The sequence below is a fragment of the Salmo salar genome, chromosome ssa20 (genome assembly GCF_905237065.1).
Source record: "Salmo salar chromosome ssa20, Ssal_v3.1, whole genome shotgun sequence".
Taxonomy (NCBI): domain Eukaryota; kingdom Metazoa; phylum Chordata; class Actinopteri; order Salmoniformes; family Salmonidae; genus Salmo; species Salmo salar.
The window spans coordinates 31,738,571-31,764,965 of record NC_059461.1 but is presented as its reverse complement, the minus strand read 5'-3'; the positions used below and the strand labels follow the sequence as shown (position 1 = coordinate 31,764,965).

The 26,395-nt window shown below is 45.9% G+C and overlaps 1 protein-coding gene across 2 annotated transcripts in view; it reads left to right on the top strand.

The window, feature by feature from the left end:
* LOC106580444 (calsenilin) overlaps positions 1–26,395 on the top strand; it is a 70,883-nt gene that overhangs the window by 1,007 nt on the left and 43,481 nt on the right. For both annotated transcript variants that reach the window (XM_014161519.2, XM_014161518.2), the window contains exon 2: positions 10,683–10,854. In XM_014161519.2, the coding sequence (XP_014016994.1) occupies positions 10,683–10,854 (172 nt within the window). The remainder of the gene's footprint in view (positions 1–10,682; positions 10,855–26,395) is intronic.

Sequence of the window (26,395 nt, the reverse complement as noted above, 5' to 3'; positions counted from 1 at the left end):
CCTGGTCAATGACCTGAAGAGAGCTGGGACCACAGTCTCAAAGAAAACCATTAGTAACACACTACGCCGTCATGGATTAAAATCCTGCAGCGCACGCACGGTCCCCCTGCTCAAGCCAGCGCATGTCCAGGCCCGTCTGAAGTTTGCCAATGACCATCTGGATGATCCAGAGGAGGAATGGGAGAAGGTCATGTGGTCTGATGAGACAAAAATTGAGCTTTTTGCTCTAAACTCCACTCGCCGTGTTTGGAGGAAGAAGAAGGATGAGTACAACCCCAAGAACACCATCCCAACCGTGAAGCATGGAGGTGGAAACATCATTCTTTGGGGATGCTTTTCTGCAAAGGGGACAGGACGACTGCACCGTATTTAGGGGAGGATGGATGGGGCCATGTATCGCGAGATCTTGGCCAACAACCTCCTTCCCTCAGTAAGAGCATTAAAGATGGGTCATGGCTGGGTCTTCCAGCATGACAACGACCCAAAATACACAGCCAGGGCAACTAAGGAGTGGCTCCGTAAGAAGCATCTCAAGGTCCTGGAGTGGCCTAGCCAGTCTCCAGACCTGAACCCAACAGAAAATCTTTGGAGGGAGCTGAAAGTCCATATTGCCCAGCGACAGCCCCGAAACCTGAAGGATCTGGAGAAGGTCTGTATGGAGGAGTGGGCCAAAATCCCTGCTGCAGTGTGTGCAAACCTGGTCAAGAACTACAGGAAACGTATGATCTCTGTAATTGCAAACAAAGGTTTCTGTACCAAATATTAAGTTCTGCTTTTCTGATGTATCAAATACTTGTCATGCAATAAAATGCTAATGAATTACTTAAAAATCATACAATGTGATTTTCTGGATTTTTGTCTCTCACAGTTGAAGTGTACCTATGCTAAAAATTACAGACCTACATGCTTTGTAAGTTGGAAAACCCTTCAAAAGCGGCAGTGTATCAAATACTTGTTCTCCCCACTGTATATGGCTTGGGCTAGGGCACACGCTTAGCGCGCACTGCACAGGGACCCCATCCTCCGGCTGCTTCCAGTGAGGTGTCACAGAGAATCATGTCTTCCACAGTGAATGGACTGTGTGTGTGTGTGTGTGTGTGTCTTCCACTTTTCCACGGTGACTAGAGCCCGATAGTTTGTCTGCCTGGGTCTATTGTGATTTGTGCATGTCTTTATATCTTTAAATAGTCTGTTTTATAGAGGACTTTAATGGGCGACTCTGTCTGTGAGAGTGTGCTACTGTGTATTACATGCTACTGTCCTGTGTGTTACATGCTACTGTCCACAGTTTCACTTAATCCAGAACGAATGTATGGGAATTGTGAAATATGTGGGGTGATTGAGTGGAGAGAAACACATTGGTTTTACGATCCAAGTGGGGACCAAAACATTTATTCCCATTCAAAATCCTATTTAACCTTAACCCCAAACCTAACCCTAACCCCCTAAACTAATGCTAACCTTAAATCTAACCTTAACCCCTAACTCTAAAACTAAACCTAACTCTAACTCCCAACCCTAATCCTAACCACTAAACCTTGGAACTTTTGAAACCCAAAAGGATAATAAAGTTAGACCACACACACACACACACACACACACACACACACACACACCAGAGCCACAGTCTTGATTCAGTGATTTGAAATACAGTCTTGTCTACACTAGTTATTATTCTGGCTCTGGGTCTTCGCACCAATGTCCTGGTCTGGGGTTCTGGTCTCAGACAAGACCATGGTCTTTGTAGTCTCTTAACTCACGTGGTCAAGATACACCACTGAGTACTGTCAAGGTCAGAGTGACACAACACAAAAGTACCAGGGCACCTTACTGTTTAAATGTAGAAGCCAATTACGGAGAAACCTTTGAACATGGTTGGTAGGCAGGGGATATAGGTTGTTGTATTTACCTCCTATGATTGGTGAGGTGTAAAAAATCTATCAATTGTGCATGCACACACACGCACGCACGCACGCACGCACGCATGTACACACACACACACGCACGCACGCATGTACACACACACACACACACACACACACACACACACACACACACACACACACACACACAGTCTTGTACAGCTAACCTTGTGGGGACACACAATTCAGTCCCATTCAAAATCCTATTTTCCCTAAACCTAACCCGTACTCTTACCCTAACCTTAACCCAAAACCCTAACCCTAGCTCCTAAACCTAACCCTAGCTCCTAACCCTAGCTCCTAACTCTAACCCTAAACCTTACCCTAGCTCCTAACCCTAACCCTAACCCGTACTCGTACCCTTACCTTAACCTTAACCCAAAACCTTAACCCTAAACCTAACCCTAGCTCCTAACTCTAACCTTAAACCTTACCCTAGCTCCTAACCCTAAACCTAACCCTAGCTCCTAACCCTAACCGTTAACGTAATTTTAACCCTAACACTAATTCTAACCTTAACCCCAAACCCCTTAGAAATAGCATTTGACCTTGTGGGGACTAACATAATGTCCCTAGTTGGTCAAATTTGGGTTTGTTTACTATTCTTGTGGGGATTTCTAGTTAAACACGTCCTCTCACACACACACACACACACACACACACACACACACACACACACACACACACACACACACACACACACACACACACACACACACACAGCACTGTGTGGAACCAAATCACTGCAGGTATTGAGTGACTGGAGTGACATGGTGTAGATTTACAGTAGCTAAGTGTCTTCATGGAGGTGAAGTTTCCATCTGGTATTCACCAGAGTGAATTAAACATAATTAAAATAGTAAACAAGATTATATGAAGAATAGGACAAGGATCAGTACCAGTATCTAGAACAAGGATCAGTATCTACACGAACAGAAATACATATTTTTTATAAGGCGTTTATATAGCACACAAAGCATGTTTGTGGAAAAGCTTCAATTATTGATTTGTACATGTTGGGCTCTCACTGATCAACGTCTTCAATAGATATTGATTACTTTTGTCAGTACACACACACACACACACACACACACACACACACACACACACACACACACACACACACACACACACCCTACACTCAAGTCCACATGAATCTGCCACCCTCCCACACACTCATGCTCTATGACAACCATGTGTTTTCTCACAGAGAGAGAGAGAGGCAGTCTCATATAAAATACAACTATCAGCTTTGGACCCCTCTCTCTCCTTCTCTTCCCCAATCTCTCTATTTTCCTCAAACCTTCTCTCTTTCTTTCCATCAGTTTTTCTCCATCCCCTTCCCTCTAGTTCGTAGCCATGTTACCCATTGTCAGTGGTCTTCCTTAGGTCAATACTCATTAAACACACAGATCCTTTTCTCACACACACCCACACACAAACTGCTGTATTTAGGCTACACCTGGAGCAGAGAGAGAAAGAGAGAGATAGCGTAGGAGGACAGGAGAGAGAAGAGGAGTGGAGTGATTGACTCAGAAATTATCAATATCCACCTTCGTAACATGGATGAAGCCTGAGTTTGAATGTGAAGCTAACTGAAGATGGCTAGTTGGAGTTCTAGTTGGCATCATACTATACCACTCTGGTCTCCTATCAGTCCCTAAAAAGGAGGGAAGGATGAATACCAGTAGTGTTCAGAAATGTAGGCCTAACGTCTTTAAAATGTTAGCAATACATAATGGGCGAAGAGAAGAGAGGAGGAAATAGGGGAGGAGAGGAGAGGAGTAAATAGGGGAGGAGAGGAGTAAATAGGGGAGGAGAGGAGTAAGTAGGGGAGGAGAAGAGAAGAGGAAATAGGGGAGGAGAGGAGTAGAGGTGGGGAACAAGGGCAGAAGAGGGAGAGAGAGGTACACACACTCACAAACATAAAGAAAGAAGGACAGAGCTAGAGAGATGAAGAGAGAGAGATAGAGAGACCATGGTACATTCTCTCTATCTCTCCAGCGTGGCCAGATAGGATGTTAATCACACATGACTTGTTAATGGAATCACCCGTGATGCTACAGACGAGGACTTCTCCTCTCCTCTCCGCTCCCCTCCTCTCCCCCTCCTATTCTCTGCTCCCCTCCCCCATCTCCTCTGCTTCCCTTCTCTCACCCGCTCCCCCTCTTCTCCTCTCCAATTCTTCTCCTCTCTGCTCCTCCTACTCATCCCTCTCTTCTCTACAGCTGTGTAAAGTACCTAAGTAAAAATACTTTAAAGTACTACTTAAGTAGTTTTTTGGGTATCTGTACTTTACTTTACTATTTATATTTTTGACAACTTTTACTTTTACTTCACTACATTCCTAAAGATTTTCCTTGACACCCAAAAGTACTAGTTACATTTGGACAGGAAAATGGTCCAATTCACGCACTTATCAAGAGCACACCCCTGGTCATCTCTACTGCCTCTGATCTGGTGGACTCACTAAACACGCATGCTTTGTTTGTAAATTATGTCTAAGTGTTGGAGTGTGCCCCTGACTATCCGTAAATAAATATAAACAAGGCAATTCTGCCGTATGCTTTGCATAATATAAGGAATTTAAGTATATTTTAGCAATTCCATTTACTTTTTATACTTAAGTATATTTAAAACCATTTTTAGACTTTTACTCAAGTATTATTTCACTGGATGACTTTCACTTTTGCTTGACTCATTTTCTATAAAGGTATCTTTACTTTTACTCAAATATAACATTTGAGTACTTTTTCCACCACTGCTTTGGTATTCTGCTGTCCACTCCCTCCACTCACCTCTGCTCCACTCCCCTCTGCTCCCCTCCCTCTCCTCATCCCTCTCTCCTGTCCTCTGCTCCTCGCTCTCCTCTCCTTCATTAGTGATGGGTCTATAATGTCTCAGCATCTCCTCTTATTCCTCATTCCTTCATCTCTCTATCTCTCTCCTCTCAGGGAGAAGTAGTGAAAAGAGAGAGAGCGAGATACTGTAACTATTTGCACATCATTACAACACTGTATATATTTTGTTTATTATCTATTTCACTTGCTTTGTCAATTTAAACATATGTTTCCCATGCCAATAAAGCCATTCAATTGAAATTTGAATTGAGAGAGAGAGAGGGAGAGAGAGTACCAACCAAGGAGGGCCTACAGCAGCATCTAGATCTTCTGTACAGATTCTGTCAGACCCGGCCCCTGACAGTAAATATCAGTAAGACAAAATAATGGTGTTCCAAAAAAGGTCCAGTTGCCAGGACCATGAATACAAATTCCATCTAGACATCGTTGTCCTAGAGCACACAAAAAACTATACATACCTTGGCCCAAACATCAGCACCACAGGTAACTTCCACAAAGCTGTGAACGATCTGAGAGACAAGGCAAGAAGGGCCTTCTATGCCATCAGAAGGAACATTAAATTCGACATACCAATTAGGATCTGTCTAGAAATACTTGAGTTATAAGTTATAGAACCCATTGTCCTTTATGGTTGTGAGGTCTGGGGTCCGCTCACCAACCAAGAATTCACAAAATGGGACAAACACCAAATTGAGACTCTGTATGCAGGATTCTTCAGAAATATCCTCAGTGTACAACGTAAAATGCATGCAGAGCAGAATTAGGCTGTGTAAGGGATGCGTAACTGGTGGCAGGGAAGTCAAACGCAGGAGAGCAGAACTTGGTGAATAGCCGGAGCAGTTTAATATATAAAACTAACGGCACATAAAACAACAAACACATGGGTACAAAACCTGTAGCGCACCAGTAACACATAGCACAAGAACTTACAATAAACAATTCCTGACAAGGACATGGGGGAAACAGAGGGAAAATTTACAACATGTAATTAGGGAATTGAAACCAGGTGAGTGTGAAAACAAGACAAAACAAATGGAACATGAAAAATGGATCGGCGATGGCTAGAAGACCGGTGACGTCGACCGCCGAACACCGCCCGAACAAGGAGAGGAACCGACTTCGGGACAAATCGTGACAGTACCCCCCCGCCCCTTGACTGCTGGAGCCGCGCCGACATCGGCCTCGGGGACAACCCGGAGGGCGAGGTGCAGGGCGATCCGGACGGAGACGGTGGAAATCCCGCAACATAGAAGGGTCCAACACGTCCTCCTCCGGAACCCAGCATCTCTCCTCCGGACCGTACCCATCCCAGTCCACGAGGTACTGAAGGCCCCTCGTCCGACGTCTCGAATCCAGGATGGATCAGACGGAGTACGCCGGGGCCCCCTCGATGTCCAGAGGGGGCGGAGGAACCTCCCGCACCTCAGACTCATGGAGCGGGCCAGCCACCACCGGCCTGAGGAGAGACATGGAACGAGGGGTTAATGCGGTAATCGGGGGGAAGCTGTAACCTATAACATACCTCATTCACTCTCCTCAGGACTTTAAATGGCCCCACAATCCGCGGACCCAGCTTCCGACAGGGCAGGCGGAGGGGCAGGTTTCGGGTCGAGAGCCAGACCCGGTCCCCTGGTGCGAACACCGGTGCCTCACTGCGGTGACAGTCTGCGCCAACTTTCTGGCGCAGCACGACACGCTGAAGATGGACATGGGCGGCGTCCCATGTTTCCTCCGCGCTCCGGAACCAGTCATCCACCGCAGGAGCTTCGGTCTGACTCTGATGCCAAGGAGCCAGAACCGGCTGATACCCCAATACACACTGGAAGGGAGAGAGGTTAGTGGAGGAGTGGCAGAGCGAGTTCTGGGCCATCTCTGCCCAGGGCACGAACGCTGCCCACTCCCCCGGCCGGTCCTGGCAATAAGACCTCAGAAACCTACCCACATCCTGGTTAACTCTCTCCACCTGCCCGTTACTCTCGGGGTGAAAACCTGAGGTAAGGCTGATCGAGACCCCCAGATGTGCCATGAACGCCCTCCAGACCCTTGGCGTGAACTGGGTATCCCGATCAGACACTCAGGCACCCCATAGTGCCGGAAGACGTGAGTAAACAGGGCCTCCGCAGTCTGTAGGGCCGTAGGGAGACCGGGCAAAGGGAGGAGACGACAGGACTTAGAAACACGATCCACAACGACCAGGATCGTGGTGTTACCTTGTGAAGGTGGAAGATCGGTTATGAAATCCACCGACAGGTTCGACCACAGCCGTTGTGGAACGGGTAAGAGTTGTAACTTACCTCTGGACAGGTGCCTAGGAGCCTTACACTGGCCACACACTGAGCAGGAGGAAACATAAACCCTCACATCCTTAGCCAAAGTGGGCCACCAGTACTTCCCACTAAGACAGCGCACCGTCCGACCGATCCCAGGATGACCAGAGGAGGGTAACGTGTGAGCCCAATAGATCAGCCGGTCGCGGACAGCAGACGGAACGTACAGACGCCCAGCTGGACACTGAGGGGGAGTGGGCTCTGCATGTGACGCCCGCTCAATGTCCGCGTCCAGCTCCCACACTGCTGGCGCCACCAAGCAAGAGGTGGGGAGTATAGGAGTGGGATCCATGGGCCGCTCCTCTGTGTCATACTGCCGGGACAGTGCGTCTGCCTTAACGTTCTGGGAACCTGGTCTGTGCGAAAGGGTGAAAACAAAACGGGTGAAAAACATGGCCCACCTTGCCTGGCGAGGGTTCAGTTTCCTCGCTGCCCGGATGTACTCCAGATTGCGGTGGTGTCTCTGCAGGCCAACTCCCGACGGACGTCCTTGCGCAGACTGCAACGGTAGTTGTCAATCAGGGCCCTGTCGTTCCATCCCGCGCCGGCAGCCAGGGTCCTAAACTCCAGGGCAAACTTCTGGGCGCTTCTCGTCTCCTGCTTCAGCTGGAAGAGGCGCTCACCCGCCGCTCTACCCTCGGACGGGTGGTCGAAGACACACAGACTCACAAACACTGCTGCTACTCTCTATTATCCTCGATACATAGCCACTTTAATAACCCTAACTGCATGTACATAATTACCTCAACTACCTCAACACCGGTGCCCCCGCACATTGACACATTGACTCTGTACCGAGCGTGCTCCTTCCCCCTGAGCGGGGCTATATAAAGGGGGTACCCTGTATATAGCCCCGCTATTGTTATTTACTGCTGCTCTTTAATTATTTGTTTTTCTTATCTCTTACTTTTTGGGGGGTATTTTCTTAAAACGGCATTGTTGGTTAAGGGCTTGTAAGTAAGCATTTCACTGTAAGGTCTACACCTGTTGTATTCAGCGCATGTGACAAATACAATTTGATAATATGACATTTTAAATGTTTTTCTTTTTTTGGAGTGTAATTTTTTATTCTTTATTTCACTTTTTATTTCCTCCAACTGAAAGACTGACCCGCTCCTGTCCTTCTTTTCTTCCTTCTCCATCTCTTCCCCCCGAGCGTGCTCCATCCCCCCCGAGCGTGCTCCATCCCCCCCGCGTGCTCCTTCCCCCCCGCGCGTGCTCCATCCCCCCCCGCGTGCTCCTTCCCCCCGCGTGCTCCTTCCCCCCGCGCGCTCCTTCCCCCCGCGCTCCTTCCCCCCCGCGCGCGCTCCTTCCCAAATAGTGTGTTCTTTCCCCCCGAGCGTGCTCCTTTTACTCTTAATCTTGCAACGATAAAAATATTGCCAAATAATAGGATGGGTATAATTATGTCACTCCTTCATCTTCTTATATGGTCATTATGCAGTGGGAAATCTATGTGACATGAACAAGCACACACACACCACTCACACACACCACATACACTCTCTCTCGTTCTGTTCTCCCTTATTTCTCTCTCCTACTTTATCTACTTCCCTCTCTCTACCCTCTTCTTCCTCACTTCATGCTCCTGTGAAATACACAGAAATAGCCATGCAACATTTATTTGATATCATCTACATCTCTCCTTCGTTTTTCTTTCCCTCCACCCCTCTCCCTTTTCCAGTCTTCTCTACATCCCTTTCTCTCCCACATTCCTCCACCATTCTCTTCCCCTCGTCCTTATCCCCCTCTCTCTATCTCTAGCCCACCACTACCTCCTCTCTCTCTCGTCCCTCTCTGCCAATACTCCCCCATAAACCTCTATTCGTCCTGTGCTCCTGCTTAGATAGCCCAGTATTCATTAGGATAACTTCAATTCTTCCAAGAACAAACTCCTTTACATCCTCTCTCTCTCCCTTCTCTCTTTTCTCTCTCTCTCTCTCTCTAGTATAAAGAGAGGGATGTGCCTGTGTTGTCAGACTCCCCCAGGATCTCACAGCCATTTACACTCCTCCGCTGTGTGTTTTTCCCCCTGTCATCCCTCGCTTCCCTCCCACACAGCAGATAGCAAACAGAACTCCTGAATCTTCTCTCTTTCATCTCCTTCCCTCGATCACCAAGGGGACCTAGCCAATCCTGTGTTTGTGCGTGTGTGTGTGTGTGCGGGGGCGAGACAGACGACTGATCAATGGAGACGTTTTAGGAGAGTTTAGGGAAATGAGCTGTATCACTCTTATCAGATCTCTCATCCATCCACACTGACTTTCACAATGCCCTTGGACCGCTCAAGCACCTTGTTATGTAAAGAGACAATGTTGTTCTGCTATGCTTTAGGATTAGTGGTTAGTGGTGGAGACACACCGTAGGACCTCTCTTGCTCCCCTTTCCTTTCTATTATTCCCCCATCCTTCTGTTTCCTCCCATCTGTCTGTTCTCATATTGAACCTGTGATCTGATGACCCTCTCTCTCTCTCTCTCTCTCTCTCTCTCTCTCTCTCTCTCTCTCTCTCTCTCTCTCTCTCTCTCTCTCTCTCTCTCTCTCTCTCTCTCTCTCTCTCTCCTTCACCTTGGCCCCATTGCTTTGTATAGTCCAGTAAGAACTTTACAGACAGATATGAGTCATGATGCTCTCGTCACCTTATTGACTTTTACATGTCCGTTCATATTTGCTGTTAAACCAGGCCACAGTCGTTAGAGCTGGCATGTGAAGGATGACCTTGATTAATCAGCAATTCATTGATGAATTAATAACTATCTGATAGGGAGCTCAGAGATGGAGCGCAGCATATGAAGTAGAAGTAGCTGGTCTCTTGTGAGTGTTGAGTCATTCACATGTTAACAGCCCAGCTCTAGAACACCTGATTCACTTAATCCGCTACTCATTATCTGAATCAGATGTCTTAGTGCTGGGCTGGAACTAAATCCTGCACATCCTGTATATCTCCTCCAGGACTATCAACCTGTGTGAACTAGAGCAGAGGTCCTGAAGTGTGCGCTCCTTCCCTCCCTCTCAGAAATGTAAAAGGAATGGACTGAATAAGAAATATGGTGGAAACTCCCTCTAGCCTAAATTTATACCAATCCAATGTTTTAAATCCATGAGGGGGGGTGAGCACATGTCACATCAAGGAGAAGATGAGATCAGAACGCAGCAGCCTATGGGCCCCATTCAGAATTGTTTCAATTAGGCACTCGTCAATTAGGCACTCGTCTTGTAAATGAGTTAGCTACACTGTGGCCGTACTAATACTCCTCAGAGATACTATAAATACTCTTCAGAGAATAGGGTGTAAGTCTAAGGTTAGAGGTCAGTAAAAGAGACACAGAGCCCACATGGCTTTATTGAGCCTCTCTGTGGTTGCACATCTATCATCATGGGTCTGCAGTAATATTCATTCACTGTCTGTCTCCCTAGTGCCCTACAGGTCTGTAATTAAACTCATGACTTCCTCTCTCTCTTTCTTTTGTTTCTTTTTTTCTCCCTCTCTCTCTCTCTCTCTCTCTCTCTCTCTCTCTCTCTCTCTCTCTCTCTCTCTCTCTCTCTCTCTCTCTCTCTCTCTCTCTCTCTGTAGGAGGATGGTAAGGTGGTGGATGGCAGTCTGTTGGGTGAGGCCAACGGGGTAGAACCAAGTCCAGGAAGAGTGAAGGAGTCTGGGAAATGGCAGAAGCCCCGGTTCACACGCAAAGCCCTGATGAGCTGTCTGGTCAAATGGATCATCACCAGCAGGACAACACCAGACAAAGGTGAGGAGAGAAGATGGGGAGAGGGTGGGGTTGGGTTGGGTGTGGGGGAGGGTGGCATGTGAGGGGGTGAGTGGGGGAGAGGTGGAGAGGGGGGGTAAGGACAGAGAGAGAGAGTGGGGAGAGAGGTGGTGGAGAGAGAGGGACAGATTTGTGAAGTTGAATGTGTAAACAGTAAGTAACTGAATTGGAATGGATTCAAGACTGGACTGGACTGGCCTGACCTCTGCTGGTCCCTGTGGGTGAGCATACACATTTAGTGGGTGGTACATTCACCAAGGGGTCAGAGTTCAGACAGACAGACAGACAGACAGACAGACAGACAACACTGTATTTAATGCATCAATGGCCTTTCTTTTGCTCATTATTTTGGAGCTCTTAGTTACACTTCAGTGGCTGATTGCAGATTGAACAGACAGCAGCTAAAGCGGTCATTAAAAACATAAACTGGTTGTGTCCCTCTCCTTCTTCGTGTCTCTAAATATACAGTGTTCAAATCATACTGTTCCATTAGACCAGGGATCATCAACTAGATTCAGCTGTGGGATGATTTTTTTTCTGGACCTGATGGTCGGGGGGCCAGAACATAATTACAAATAATTTACAGACTGCAAATTGACCGCAAGAAGCCCAAACAGATATAATGTTTGAATAAAACATAATAATTTCAAACCTTGGTTACATTTGTATACGATCATGTGTCTCTCTATTATGGGTGGGAATATTGGGAACAGATTTCTTAAATTATACTAAAAATATAAACGCAACATGCAACAATTTCAATGATTTTACTGAGTTACAGTTTAATAAGGTAATCGGTCATTTGAAATAAATTCATTAGGCCCTAATCTATTGATTTTACATGACTGGGCAGGGGTGCCTGGGAGGGCATTGGCCCACCCACTGGGGAGCCAGGCCCAGCCAATCAGAATGAGTTTTTCCCGACAAAAGGGCTTTATTAAAAACAGAAATACTCCTCAGTTTCATCAGCTGTCCGGGTGGCTGGATGTGGAGGTCCTGGGCTAGAGTGGTTACACGTGGTTATGAGGCCAGTTGTATGTACTGTCAAATTCCATAAAATGACATTGGAGGCGGCTTATGATAGAGAAATTAACATTCAATTCTCTGGCAACAGCTCTGGTGGACATTCCTGCAGACAGCATGCCAATTGCATGCTCCCTCAAAACTCTGTGGCATTGGGATGTGTGACAAAACTGCACATTTTAGAGTGGCCTTTTATTGTCGCAGCACTTTTTTTTTGTGTGTGTGTTATTTCTTACATTATTAGCCCAGAACGTTTTTTGTGTTATTACATAGAGACAGAAATAACTTTTGGATATCAGAGCGGCAGTAACTTACCAGAATTTCAGCCAGAAATACGACTCATCCAGGGCAATTAAACTTATCCCAGAGGCTGCTCCAAGATGCCGCCAATGGAGAAGAGATATTTGGGGTAGACTTCTAGTCCGACTCGGGAGGCGTGCACTCCATCCACCGCTTCCGAGTATTTTACTCGCTAATGTTCAATCCTTGGACAATAAAGTAAACAAGCTCATGGCGAGGATCTCCTTCCAGAGAGACATCAGGGACTGTAACATACTCTGTTTCACGGAATCAGGGCTCTCTCCGGATATACTGTCTCAGTCCATACAGCCAGCAGTGTTCTCAGTACATCATGCAGACAGGAAAAAAGAACTCTCCAGGAAGAAGAAAGGTGTGGTCTATGTTTTATAATTAACGTACAGGAACTCAAGTCCTTTTGTTCACCCGACCTAGAATATCTCACAATCAAATGTTGACCCTATTACCTCCCAAGAGAATTCTCTGTGGTTATAGTAACAGCAGTGTATAGTCCCCCTCAAGCCGATACGTCAACGGCCCTTAAGGAACTACACTGGGCTTTGTGCAAACTGGAAACCACATATCCTGAGGCCGCATTTATTGTAGCTGGAGATTTTGGTGCATCGGTACTGCTTGCCGTGCGGTAGCAGAGAGAACAGTCTATGACTTGGGGGGTTGGGGTCTTGATCATTTTTTACAGCCTTCCTCTGACACCACCTGGTGTAGAGGTCCTTGATGCAAGGAGCTTGGCCCCAGTGATTTACTGGGCCATACGCACTACCCTCTGTAGCACCTTGCCGTCGGATGCCAAGCTGTTGCCATACCAAGTGATGATGTAACCAGTCAAGATGCTCCCAATGGTGCAGCTGTATAACTATTTGAGGACTTGAGGGCCCATGCCAAATATTGTCAGCCTCCTAAGTGGAAGAGGCATTGTCGTGCCCTCTTCACGACTGTGTTGGTGTGTTTGGACCATGATAGACCCTTAGTGATGTGGACACCCAGGAACTTGAAGCTCTCGATCCGCTCCACTTCAGCCCCATCGATGTGGATGGGGGCGTGCTCAGCCCTCCGTTTCTTGTAGTCCATGTTCAGCTCCTTTGTCTTACTGACGTTGAGGGAGGGTTGTTGTCCTAGCACCACATTGCCAGGTGTCTGACCTCCTCCCTATAGGCAGTCTCATCGTCATCTGTTATCAGGCCTACAACCGTCGTGTCATCTGCAAACTTAATGATGGTGTTGGAGTCATGCACAGCCAAGCAGTCGTGGGTAAACATTGAGTACAGGAGGGACTAAGCACACACCCCTGAGGGGCTCCCGTGTTGAGGGTCAGTGTGGCGGATATGTTGTTGCCTACCCTCACCACCTGGGGGTGTCCCGTCAGGAAGTCCAGAATCCAGTTGCAGAGAGAGGTGTTTATTCCCAGGGTCCTTAGCTTAGTGATGAGCTTGGAGGGCACTATGGTGTTGAATGCAGTTCTGTAGTCAATGAACAGCATTCTCATGTAAGTGTTCCTTTTGCCTAAGTGGGAAAGGGCAGTGTGGAGTGCAATAGAGATTGCGTCATCTGTGGGTCTGTTGGAGCCATATGCGATTTGGAGTGGGTCCAGGGTGTCTCGGATGATGGTGTTGATGTGAGCCATGGCCAGCCTTTCAAAGCATTTCATGGCTACAGATGTGAGTGCTACGGGGCGATAGTCATTTTGACAGGTTACCTTGGCATTTCTGGGCACAGGGACTATGGTAGTCTGCTTGAAACATGTAGGTATTACAGACTGGGTCAGGGAGAGGTTGAAAAATCTCAATTGAAAAGCACGGGGGGGGGGGGTAGAGTGAGATGTAGAGAGAGTCCGTGAGCATAGCCTTGCTATTGAGAAAGGCTGACGAAGGCAAACCTGGCTCTCAAGAGAAGACAGGCTATGTGCACACTGCCCACAAAATGAGGTGGAAACTAAGCTGCAATTCCCTGCCAAATGTAAAACCATATTAGAGACACATATTTCCCTCAGATTACACAGATCCACAAAGAATTCAAAAACAAATCCAATTTTGATAAACTCCCATATCTACTGGGTGAAATACCACAGTATGCAATCACAGCAGCAAGTTTTGTGACCTGTTGCCACAAGAAAAGGGCAACCAGTGAAGAACAAACACCATTGTAAATACAACTCATATTTATTTATTTATTTATTTTCCCTTTTGTACTAACTATTTGCACATCATTACAACACTGTATATATATATATACTGCTCAAAAAAATAAAGGGAACACTTAAACAACACATCCTAGATCTGAATGAAAGAAATAATCTTATTAAATACTTTTTTCTTTACATAGTTGAATGTGCTGACAACAAAATCACACAAAAATAATCAATGGAAATCCAATTTATCAACCCATGGAGGTCTGGATTTGGAGTCACACTCAAAATTAAAGTGGAAAACCACACTACAGGCTGATCCAACTTTGATGTAATGTCCTTAAAACAAGTCAAAATGAGGCTCAGTAGTGTGTGTGGCCTCCACGTGCCTGTATGACCTCCCTACAATGCCTGGGCATGCACCTGATGAGGTGGCGGATGGTCTCCTGAGGGATCTCCTCCCAGACCTGGACTAAAGCATCCGCCAACTCCTGGACAGTCTGTGGTGCAACGTGGCGTTGGTGGAGGGAGCGAGACATGATGTCCCAGATGTGCTCAATTGGATTCAGGTCTGGGGAACAGGCGGGCCAGTCCATAGCATCAATGCCTTCCTCTTGCAGGAACTGCTGACACACTCCAGCCACATGAGGTCTAGCATTGTCTTGCATTAGGAGGAACCCAGGGCCAACCGCACCAGCATATGGTCTCACAAGGGGTCTGAGGATCTCATCTCGGTACCTAATGGCAGTCAGGCTACCTCTGGCGAGCACATGGAGGGCTGTGCGGCCCCCCAAAGAAATGCCACCCCACACCATGACTGACCCACCGCCAAATCGGTCATGCTGGAGGATGTTGCAGGCAGCAGAACGTTCTCCACGGCGTCTCCAGACTCTGTCACGTCTGTCACGTGCTCAGTGTGAACCTGCTTTCATCTGTGAAGAGCACAGGGCGCCAGTGGCGAATTTGCCTATCTTGGTGTTCTCTGGCAAATGCCAAACGTCCTGCACGGTGTTGGGCTGTAAGCACAACCCCCACCTGTGGACGTCGGGCCCTCATACCACCCTCATGGAGTCTGTTTCTGACCGTTTGAGCAGACACATGCACATTTGTGGCCTGCTGGAGGTCATTTTGCAGGGCTCTGACAGTGCTTCTCCTGCTCCTGCTTGCACAAAGGCAGGGGTAGCAGTCCTGCTACTGGGTTGTTGCCCTCCTACGGCCTCCTCCACGTCTCCTGATGTACTGGCCTGTCTCCTGGTAGCGCCTCCATGCTCTGGACACTACGCTGACAGACACAGCAAACCTTCTTGCCATAGCTCGGATTGATGTGCCATCCTGGATGAGCTGCACTACCTGAGCCACTTGTGTGGGTTGTAGACTCCGTCTCATGCTACCACTAGAGTGAAAGCACCGCCAGCATTCAAAAGTGACCAAAACATCAGCCAGGAAGCATAGGAACTGAGAAGTGGTCTGTGGTCCCCACCTGCAGAACCACTCCTTTATTGGGGGTGTTTTGCTAATTGCCTATAATTTCCACCTGTTGTCTATTCCATTTGCACAACAGCATGTGAAATTTATTGTCAATCAGTGTTGCTTCCTAAGTGGACAGTTTGATTTCACAGAAGTGTGATTGACTTGGAGTTACATTGTGTTGTTTAAGTGTTCCCTTTATTTTTTTGAGCAGTGTATAATATGACATGTTAAATGTCTTTATTCTTTTGGAACTTTTGTGAGTGTAATGTTTACTGTTAATTTTGTATTATTTATTTCACTTTTGTTTATTATCTTTTTCACTAGCTTTGGCAATGTGAACATATGTTTCCCATGCCAATAAAGCCCCTTATATTGAAATTGAATTGATAGAGAGAGAGAGAGGGCGAGGAAAATAAAGATATAGAGGGGGAGGAAGAGAGAGCTAGAGATGGAGACTGGGAGAGAAAGAGAGAGGTGGAGAGGGGGGCAGAGATAGAGGGGGAAAGGGGAGGAGGGTACACAGGAAAGCCCTGGGGTTTGTGATGTTACACTATCTGTTGAGCTAGCCTTCACCTAGGTCCCAGCTAATGAGCAGCAGCTATAAACAGAGATGCATTACTGTATGTACCAGAGGGAAAGAGCGAGAGAGACTTAGAGGTTGGGGAGAGGGTTGATGAGAATGATCAAGACAGGGTAAGAGAGTGTGTTCAAGATCAACAGAGAGAAAGAGAGAGAATGGAAACAGACAGGGCGAGAGCAATAGGTCAGCGAGAGAGAGAGATAGACAGGTATAGAGAGGAGACGGACAAGGAGAGAGTGCGAGGTCATTGGGAAATGTGATAGAGAGAGAGAAAGAGATTCATGAGAGAAAAGGAGGAGTGTTGTGTACTGTAGATCAGTCTGAGTTCATCTTGTGTGGTGGTGCTCATCATCAGATAGGTTACGGAGATATGGTGAAAGTAGTACATGATGTCCTTTGATGAGGATATTTACACGTGTTATTATCAGAGTGATACAAACCATAAAAGGAGGAGCATTTGAATTACACTTAGGTAAAGGTAAATTGAGGTTACGAGAAATTAACATGTGTCTTACATTTTGTTCTGATTATAGAGACTCAGAGTAGATCCATTCTAATGAGATGAAGGATCAAGGACACTGAGAGAAAAATAAAGAGGGAGAAGGCGAGGATGGGGGTGAGTTAGAGGGATGAGAAAAAGTTTAAGCTTAAGGTTTAAGCTGACAAAGAACTGTAGAACAAAATGTGGAGAGGCAGAGAGATATGAATGAGTGTAATATGAGAGGTGTAATATAAGGAGGATTAGAGATTGAAGGGGCATAAGGTGAGGAGAAGGAGGAAAGGGGGAGAAGGAGAGGAGCAGAGGAAGGAAGGATTTCTCAGTCTGAACAGTCAACCAAACATTTATGAATTGTTGTGGTTCTTTCCTGACTGGCTGTGTGTCCCAGTGACTCTGAAACTGGAGATGCGATCACATCTGTGTGTTGTGTGTTGCGGTTTGTTGCTGTGTGTTATATGAAACTGGATGCACAGGAAGCACAGGAGAGAAAGGAGGGACAGACGCTGCTTTCTACCAGAGAAAGAAAAGACAAGGAAAGAGAGAGGAGAAGAAACAGAGAGAGGAGTGATATACCAGAGACTTTCGAGAGGACTGTGATTCTGAAGGGGAGAGTTGGAAGGTGTGTAGTGTTGTCTGGATCAGCAGTGGAGGTAGGCTACTTCACCTAACAAAGACCTTCACTCCAAAATAACTTAAATACCTACACCTTTGATGGCTGTGGTACTTTATGTGGGATTATGTCCATACTAGATTCTGCACTGTGCCTCTCAGAGCTTTAGGCATCTCAGAAGACTGGACCAAGACTTCCTCCATATGATTTTGTGTATCCAGCAGACTCGAGGGACTCACACTACCAAACAGAACTGAGCCTGTCACAGAACAATATTGACCAATACGACCCATGCTCTCTGAGACCGGACAGAGCTGTGTTTAACAACAGGACTGAGCTGCGTTCGGGTCACCTCTCCTCTCCTGGTGTTGGACTGTTTTTGACTGTGCTTGACGTTGGGTTCCTTTAGAAGCAGACGTGTGGAGGTCCTGATTTGGTGCCGTTGACCCCCTCTACCTGGTTACCTGGTTCCTTCCTGGTTACCTAGTTACCGTAGTGAGGATGAACGAGTGCAGGACCAAGATTGAGAAGGAGGTGAATAACTTCCTACACTGCTTCTTTGGCTTCCTCACCGGATCACTCACTCCTCCAGGTAGTGTCTTCCTCTGTGTGTCTCTCCAACATCGTGTCAGGCTCTTCTCTGCCAGTGACCTACTGTATATGTGTGGGAGACTAGATTGCGAGATTAATTTACAGCATGAGGTTCATTCCCCAACAGCACGCTTTTTTTGTTGTTGTCCCAGACAAGCACATATGATACAACTTATCAACGAATCATCAAGCCCTCAATGAGTTGAATAAGGGGCTACAACAAAAATGCGTGCTGTTGGGGTACTTGAGGACCGGAGTTGGGAAACACTGATTTACAGCACGGGTCAGCAGGGTCCTTGGTAGTTGTCTGTTATAGGGTTCATTCAGTGGTTGAACAAGTACCCTATTGTCATACTTGAGTAAAAGTAAAGATACCTTAAAAGAAAATGACTAAAGTAAAAGTGAAAGTCATCCAGTAAAATATTACTTGAGTAAACGTCTAAAAGTATTTGTTTTTAAATATACTTAAGTATCAAAAGTAAATGTAATTGATAAAATATACTTATGTATCAAAAGTAAAAGTATAAATCATTTCAAATTCCTTATATTAAGCAAACCAGATTGCACCATTTTCTTGTTTTTAAAATGTGCGGATAGTCAGGGCACACTCCAACACTCAGACATAATTTACAAACTAAGCATTTGTGTTTAGTGAGTCCACCAGATCAGAGGCAGTAGGGATGACCAAGGATGTTCTCTTGATAGGTGTGTGAATTCGACCATTTTACTGTCGTGTTAAGCATTCAAAATGTAACGAGTACTTTTGGGTGTTAGGGAAAATGTATGGAGTAAAAAGTACATTTATTTCTATAGGAATGTAGTAAAGTAAAAGTTGTCAAAATATAAATAGTAAAGTACAGTACAGATACCCCAAAAAATGACTTAAGTATAACTTTAAAGTATTTTTACATAAGTACTTTACACCACTGGGGGTCATTGGGTGGAACGCTCACTCTGGTTTCCTCCAGTCTGGTTTCCTCCAGTCTGGTTTCCTCCAGTCTGGTTTGTGGTCTATCTTGCTCTGACACGTTGGAAGCAGCAGCACTATACTCCCATTCTTCAATCAATTGTTTTTGTTTTTTTGTTGGTACTGGTACAAACACCAAGACAAATATCTACAGTATCAGTGTAATTGAACTGAGTATCAGTGTAATTGGGACTGAGCACGCACCCCTGGGGAGCTCCAGTGTTGAGGATCAGCGTGGAAGATGTGTTGCTACCTACCCTCACCACCTGGGGGCGGCCCGTCAGGAAGTCCAGGATCCAGTTGCAGAGGGAGGTGTTTAGTCCCAGGTTCCTTAGCTTAGTGATGAGCTTTGAGGGTACTATGGTGTTGAACGCTGAGCTATAGTCAATGAATAGCATTGACTACATACATTTAATTAGATGTCTGCCTGTCCTTCCGTTGGCCACTGATTAGATGTAAAACTATCCCCAATCCTCTTCTGTCCTTCTGTCCAATAGCATCCATCCCTTCATCACTCCCTCTGCCACTGCTGAATCATCAAGTGTGTGTCCTTCTCTTTCTTCGTCCTCTGTTATGTAGCCTAGGGCTGTCTGGGGAAAGCATTTCTGAGTGTATGCCATTGTTCTCTCCCCCTACCCCTTCTTAACTCCAGAGGCCAGAGAGGGGATAGGCAATAGTTAAAAAATGGGGCTGTAGCTATACTGTTAAGATGTTTTTTTAAAGGGCAGATCTCTTTCTCTCTCTCTCTCTCTCTCTCTCTCTCTCTCTCTCTCTCTCTCTCTCTCTCTCTCTCTCTCTCTCTCTCCTCTCCTCTCCTCTCCTCTCCTCTTCTCTCTCCTCTCTCTCTCCTCTCTCTCTCTCTCTTTACTCAGTGTGTCCCTTTGAAAGTTGGCTTACGCAGTTCACAGTCTAAATCCCCATAATTCACAATTCCATGAAGTCTAGATAGGGGTGTAATACCCTACAGATCCGTTACCTAAGCCACATTCTGGCTCAAAATAACCGGACAGATGGAGTTAGAGAAAAAGGGAGACAGAGAAAAGAAGAAAGGGTGGAGAAAGAGGAGTGATGATAAGAATGACAGGGGTGAGCTATATTCTTTTATTACATTTTTCAGCATGAGAGAGAGAGAGAGAGAGAGAGAGAGAGGCAGAGATGAGAGAGAGGGGTGGAGGTAGGTGAGACCCAGGGCCAGAGGAAGAGAGATAGGGAATATTTCAAAGAGAGAGAAATTAGCTTTGTGATTAAAACGTTATTCTCTTTAATTGCCTAGCTGTGGCTGTCTCTAAACCGGCTAGGCTGAGGTGGTGTATGAATGAATGATTGTAATATGTAGAAGAGGGATTGGTATGAGTTAGACTTAATTGGGAGAGATTAAGGTGGGAGAGAGGGTGAGAGGAGAGAGATAAAGTAAGATATGAGGACTACCCCCCATGATTAATCTGACTTTACGGTAAAATGACCCCACTTGACCCGTAACCCTGGTAACCCTCCCTGTGCATGAACATATTAACTTTACCTTCCATAATTCTAGCTGCAACCCAGAAAGTGGCTGGGCATTGGGTCCCAGACTATTATTTTGGAATGAATAGATGAATAAATACATTAACTTTTTTTATTAGACCTAGTTAAAATATATTTTGAGTTGGCTGTAGTGGAAGCATTAGCAACATCTGTGTGATCAAATTAGTTTATTTTGTTTCCATTTGGGTTCCTGTTTTGAATTTATAACATCCTTGAGACACTGTGAAAGTAAAGAGGAATATAGGAACAACCAACCATGTGACACATTGTAGGTCTACACCAGCGGCGATCGGTGACGTTTAAGATGAGGGAGGACGATATCATTTTTCATGAGCATGGCCTTATTTCTATTACAGCATATTGGATGACTGTCATTCATATTCCATTCATGTAACCAGGATATGTTTAGGCTACTACATGATACTCTAATGTTCCCTATACCCATCATGAGGTTGCTACAACCTAGATCTATGAATGAAAGTTTACAACGTAGGTGCACAGGTCGAGAGAAACATTTTAGTAATCAAGGTGACAGACAATGACACATTCAATACCACCTTGCACACTCTTGCCTGCTGATCTAGGGTGTAATCAGTAGTCCAACAGTTGCAAACGATAGTTTCTATTGGTCAAATTCAGGTATGTTTATCCCTGTTTCGTTATGTTTGTCAACAGAATCGAATACACCACTGATCACGCGCAAACACAGTTCACTTTCATAGTAGAAACATACAAACAGCATGATCATTTTCCTCATTGCATAATTCCTTCTTGCATCTACATGCTCTCCTCTCACCTTTTCGCTTAGCTTGTGGACTTCAGTGCACAACACATCAGCTGTCTGTAACTAGGTGAAAAAACCTTTCCAAGCAAAATGTTCATATCATAACCGCTAACCGCTACACACAGCCTACATCTTTGTCACCATAATAGCTAACTAAAAAGGCTAACTTTTTTAATGTTTCATTATTTTAATTTTGATGGAATTCACTGATCCTCCCCTTCCTCCTCTGAGGCGCCTCCATGTTAAATGATCATGGCTGTTTCTCTAGAACAGCTGAGTAATGCTCCATGTGATTCTTCTGAGCCATCCTCTCATGTTTCATCTCTGGCTGATTATTATGACAAGATATCAGATCACAAACCTCAGTCAGCATTCCTGTATACCAGAACTGCAGACTGGTAAACATGGTTCTGCTGCATATATGGTGCTAGCGCCCACTAGTGGGTAGTGTAAGTCATTACACAGCTTGGATTTTGTCATGAGCATGGTTATATTACCAATTTTGTACTTCGTGTAGCTATTTAGTTAAGTCCCAACTTTTACAACAGTTTCTACAGTTCCTCAAGTACACATGTTACAGGTTGAATATTTTATTTATTTTACATGTGATCATGGAAAAGGAGAGGAGAGAGGGAAAGTTAAACATGAGGAATGTGGACAGAGTGGGAGAAGCAGACAGAGAGACTCAGTGGTGAGAGAGAAGAAGAGAAGAAAGAGGTGGCTGTGCGTGAGGTTTGTGAAAGGTCAGGCTCTTTGGTTCTTTGGCCTCTTCTTTGAACTCTCTCTACTCTCTCTCTCTCTACTCTCTCTCTTTCTCTCTCTCTTCATCTGGGTCTGACTCAAGCCCAGTTTTACAAACTACAAACAGACTAGAAAATGTGACACACACACATACACAAACACATCGTCGGTCCTCTCCACACAATTGTCAGCGTCAGTTGAATCTGTTCTGTGATCTATCGGGCTGTAGTTTGATATGACAGGTAGAATAGTTATTATCTGAGAGTTGACTTTATTATTTGTTTATTATCTGAGTGGATCGCTCTGCAGTGTGTCTCAAAGTCTCATCTTGTCTTGTAGGATTCTTTAGTTGAGTCTAGTGTATAGTTAGCTGTCTCTTCTAGGACTCCTGTATCGATTAGCCTAATCTCATCTCATTGGAGTCTCTAGTCATCTAGTTTGCTACTCTATTCCGAGTTGGAGTCTAGTCTTGTCTAGTGTAGTATAGTCTAGGCTCTAGTTGTCTTGTGAAGTCTCTGGTGTGGTTGCTATGGGTGCTGGGATGGCAGCTCTCTCCCTGGAAGCCAGGAGGCGTCTGTCTCGCCCCAGCTGTCTGTCTGACTGTCGCCATAGTGCTGCACGCTACCACCGTTCAGGTAGGCTCTCACTGCTCTCTCTACTTCTCTTTATTTTATCTCCTTTTCTCTGTCTGACTGTCACCATAATGCTGCTAGATACCACTGCTCAGCTACTGTACACCATTACATGTACTCGCTCTCTCTACTCCCTCACTATATTCTCAAGAACCCATCAGTTGTACACTTTTCCTAAATTCTCCTATTTTCTTTTTTTTAATCTTTCTTTTCTCTATCTCTCCCACTAACTCAATCCCTCTCCTTCCCTCTAAGTCTACACCTGTTGCCTATGAAGCATGTGACCATTTTTTTATGTTCTGAAGATGGATCTACAGTGTTTAAAAGCAGTATTTAGACATGTCCATATTGACATGTGTGTATCTTGTCTGTTTGTGTTTTGGACCCTGTGACTCTGCTACAGTATGACTGTTTCACCAGCCAGATATGGATAGCATGGATCAATCCTCAGGCTATCTATGGCTCATCTGTCCAGAGGCTGGGGCTGGAACTGGGCCTAGAGCTGGAGATGGGGATGGGGCTGGGCCTGAAGCTGGGGCTGGGGCTGGAGCTGGGGATGGGGCTGGAGCTGGGCTGCGGTAGGAGCTGGGACTGGAGCTGGAAATGGGACTGGAGCTGGGGATGGGGCTGGGACTGGAGCTGGGGCTGGGGCTGAGGCTGGAGCTGGGGATGGGGCTGGAGCTGGGGCTGCGGTAGGAGCTGGGACTGGAGCTGGAAATGGGGCTGGGACTGGGGCTGGGGTAGGGGCTGGGGATGGAGCTAGGGCTGGGGTAGGGGTAGGGACTGGGGATGGATCTGGGGTAGGGGCTGGGGATGGGGTAGGGGCTGGGGATGGAGCTGGGGCTGGGGCTGGGGTAGGGGATGGAGCTTGGGCTGGGGTAGGGGCTGGGGATGGAGCTGGGGCTGGGGTAGGGGATGGAGCTTGGGCTGGGGATGGAGCTGGGGGTGGGTCTAATGATGCTCCTCTCACTGACCAGATACCAGACTTTGAGCTCTATCCTGTCCGAGTCTGCTCTGAATGCATACTGTATGTTTTTTTTTGTTTTCAGCAATTTAGATAATGAGCTAATCTCTGCAGTGATGCTGGCTGTGATGACACACACACACACGCACACATCAATCAATCAAATGTATTTATAAAGCCCTTTTTACATCAGCTGATGTCATAAAGTGCTATACAGAGAATTGGAGGGAGAATATTTAAATTCACACAGGACACTGGATAAGACAGGAGAAATACTCCAGATATAACAGACTGACCCTACCCCCGACACATAAACTATTGCAGCATAAATACTGGAGGTTGAGACAGGAGGGGTTGGGAGACACTGTGGCCTCGTCCGTCGATACCACCAGACTGGGCCAACCAGGCAAGATATAACCCCACCCACTTTGCTAAAGCACAGCCCACACACCACTAGAGGGATATCTTCAACCACCAACTTACTACCCCTGAGACAGGCCCGAGTATAGCCCACGAAGAGCTCCCCTATGGCACGCACCCGAGGGCGGCGGCAACCCGGACAGGAAGATCACGTCAGTGACTCAACCCACTCAAGTGATCCACCCCTCCTAGGGACGGCATGAAGAGCACCAGTAAGCCAGTGACTCAGCCCCCGTAATAGGGTAAAAGGCAGAGAATCCAAGTGGAGAGAGGGGAACCGGCCAGGCAGAGACAGCAAGGGCGGTACGTCGCTCCAGTGCCTTTCCGTTCACCTTCACACCCCTGGGCCAGACTGCACTCAATCATAGGACCTACTGAAGAGATGCGTGTTCAATAAAGACTTAAAGGTTGAGACCGAGTCTGCGTCTCTCACATGGATAGGCAGACCATTCCATAAAAATGGAGCTCTATAGGAGAAAGCCCAGTCTCCAGCTGTTTGCTTAGAAATTCTAGGGACAGTCTTGTGACTGTAGCGTACGTGTAGGTATGTACGGCAGGACAAAATCGGAAAAATAGGTAGGAGCAAGCCCATGTAATGCTTTGTAGGTTAGCAGTAAAACCTTGAAATCTGCCCTAGCCTTAACAGGAAGCCAGTGTAGAGAGGCTAGCACTGGAGTAATATGATCACATTTTTTGGTTCCAGTCAAGATTCTAGCAGCCGTGTTTAGTACTAAATGAAGTTTATTTAGTGCTTTATCCGGGTAGCCAGAAAGTAGAGCATTACAGTAGTCTAATCTAGAAGTGACAAAAGCATGGATACATTTTTCTGCATCATGTTTGGATGGAAAGTTTCAGATTTTTGCAATGTTACGTAGAAGGAAAAAAGCTGTCTTGATATGTTTGTCAAAATGGAGATCAGGGTCCAGAGTAACGCCGAGGTCCTTCACAGTTTTATTTGAGACAACTGTACAACCATCAAGCTTAATTGTCAGATCCAACGAAAGATCTCTTTGTTTCTTGGGACCTAGAACTAGCATCTCTGTTTTGTCCGAGTTTAAAAGTAAAAAATCTTCCGCCATCCACTTCCTTATGTCTGAAATACAGGCTTCCAGGGAGTGCAATTTTGGGGCTTCACCATGTTTCATTGAAATGTACAGCTGTGTATCGCCCGCATAGCTATGAAAGTTAACATTGTGCTTCCGAATGACATCACCAAGAGGTAAAATATATAGTGAAAATAATAGTGGTCCTAAAATGGAACCTTGAGGAACACCGAAATGTACAGTTGATTTGTCAGAGGACAAACCATCCACAGAGACAAACTGATATCTTTCCGACAGATAAGATCTAAACCAGGCCAGAACTTGTCCGTGTAGACCAATTTGGATTTCCAATCTCTCCAAAAGAATGTGGTGATCGATGGTATCAAACGCAGCAATAAGGTCTAGGAGCACGAGGACAGATGCAAAGCCTTGGTCTGACGCCATTAAAATGTAGTTTACCACCTTCACAAGTGCAGTCTCAGTGCTATGATGGGGTCTAAAACCAGATTGAAGAATTTCGTATACATTGTTTGTCTTCAGGAAGGCAGTGACAGCTTTTTCTAAAATGTTTGAGAGGGATGGGAGATTCGATATAGGCCGATAGTTTTTTATATTTTCTGGGTCAAGGTTTGACTTTTTCAAGAGAGGCTTTATTACTGCCACTTTTAGTGAGTTTGGTACACATCCGGTGGATAGGGAGACGTTTATTATGTTCAACATAGGAGGGCCAAGCACAGGAAGCAGCTCTTTCAGTAGTTAGTTGGAATATGCAGCTTGAAGGTTTAGAGGCCATTATTTTCATCAATATGTCAAGAGATACAGTGAGGGGAAAAAGTATTTGATCCCCTGCTGATTTTGTACATTTTCCCACTGACAAAGAAATGATCAGTCTGTCATTTTAATGGTAGGTTTATTTGAACAGTGAGAGACAGAATAACAACAACAAAATCCAGAAAAACGCATGTCAAAAATGTTATAAATTGATTTGCATTTTAATGAGGGAAATAAATATTTGACCCCCTCTCAATCAGAAAGATTTCTGGCTCCCAGGTGTCTTTTATACAGGTAACGAGCTGAGATTAGAAGCAAACTCTTAAAGGGAGTGCTCCTAATCTCAGTTTGTTACCTGTATAAAAGACACCTGTCCACAGAAGCAATCAATCAATCAGTTTCCAAACTCTCCACCATGGCCAAGACCAAAGAGCTCTCCAAGGATGTCAGGGACAAGATTGTAG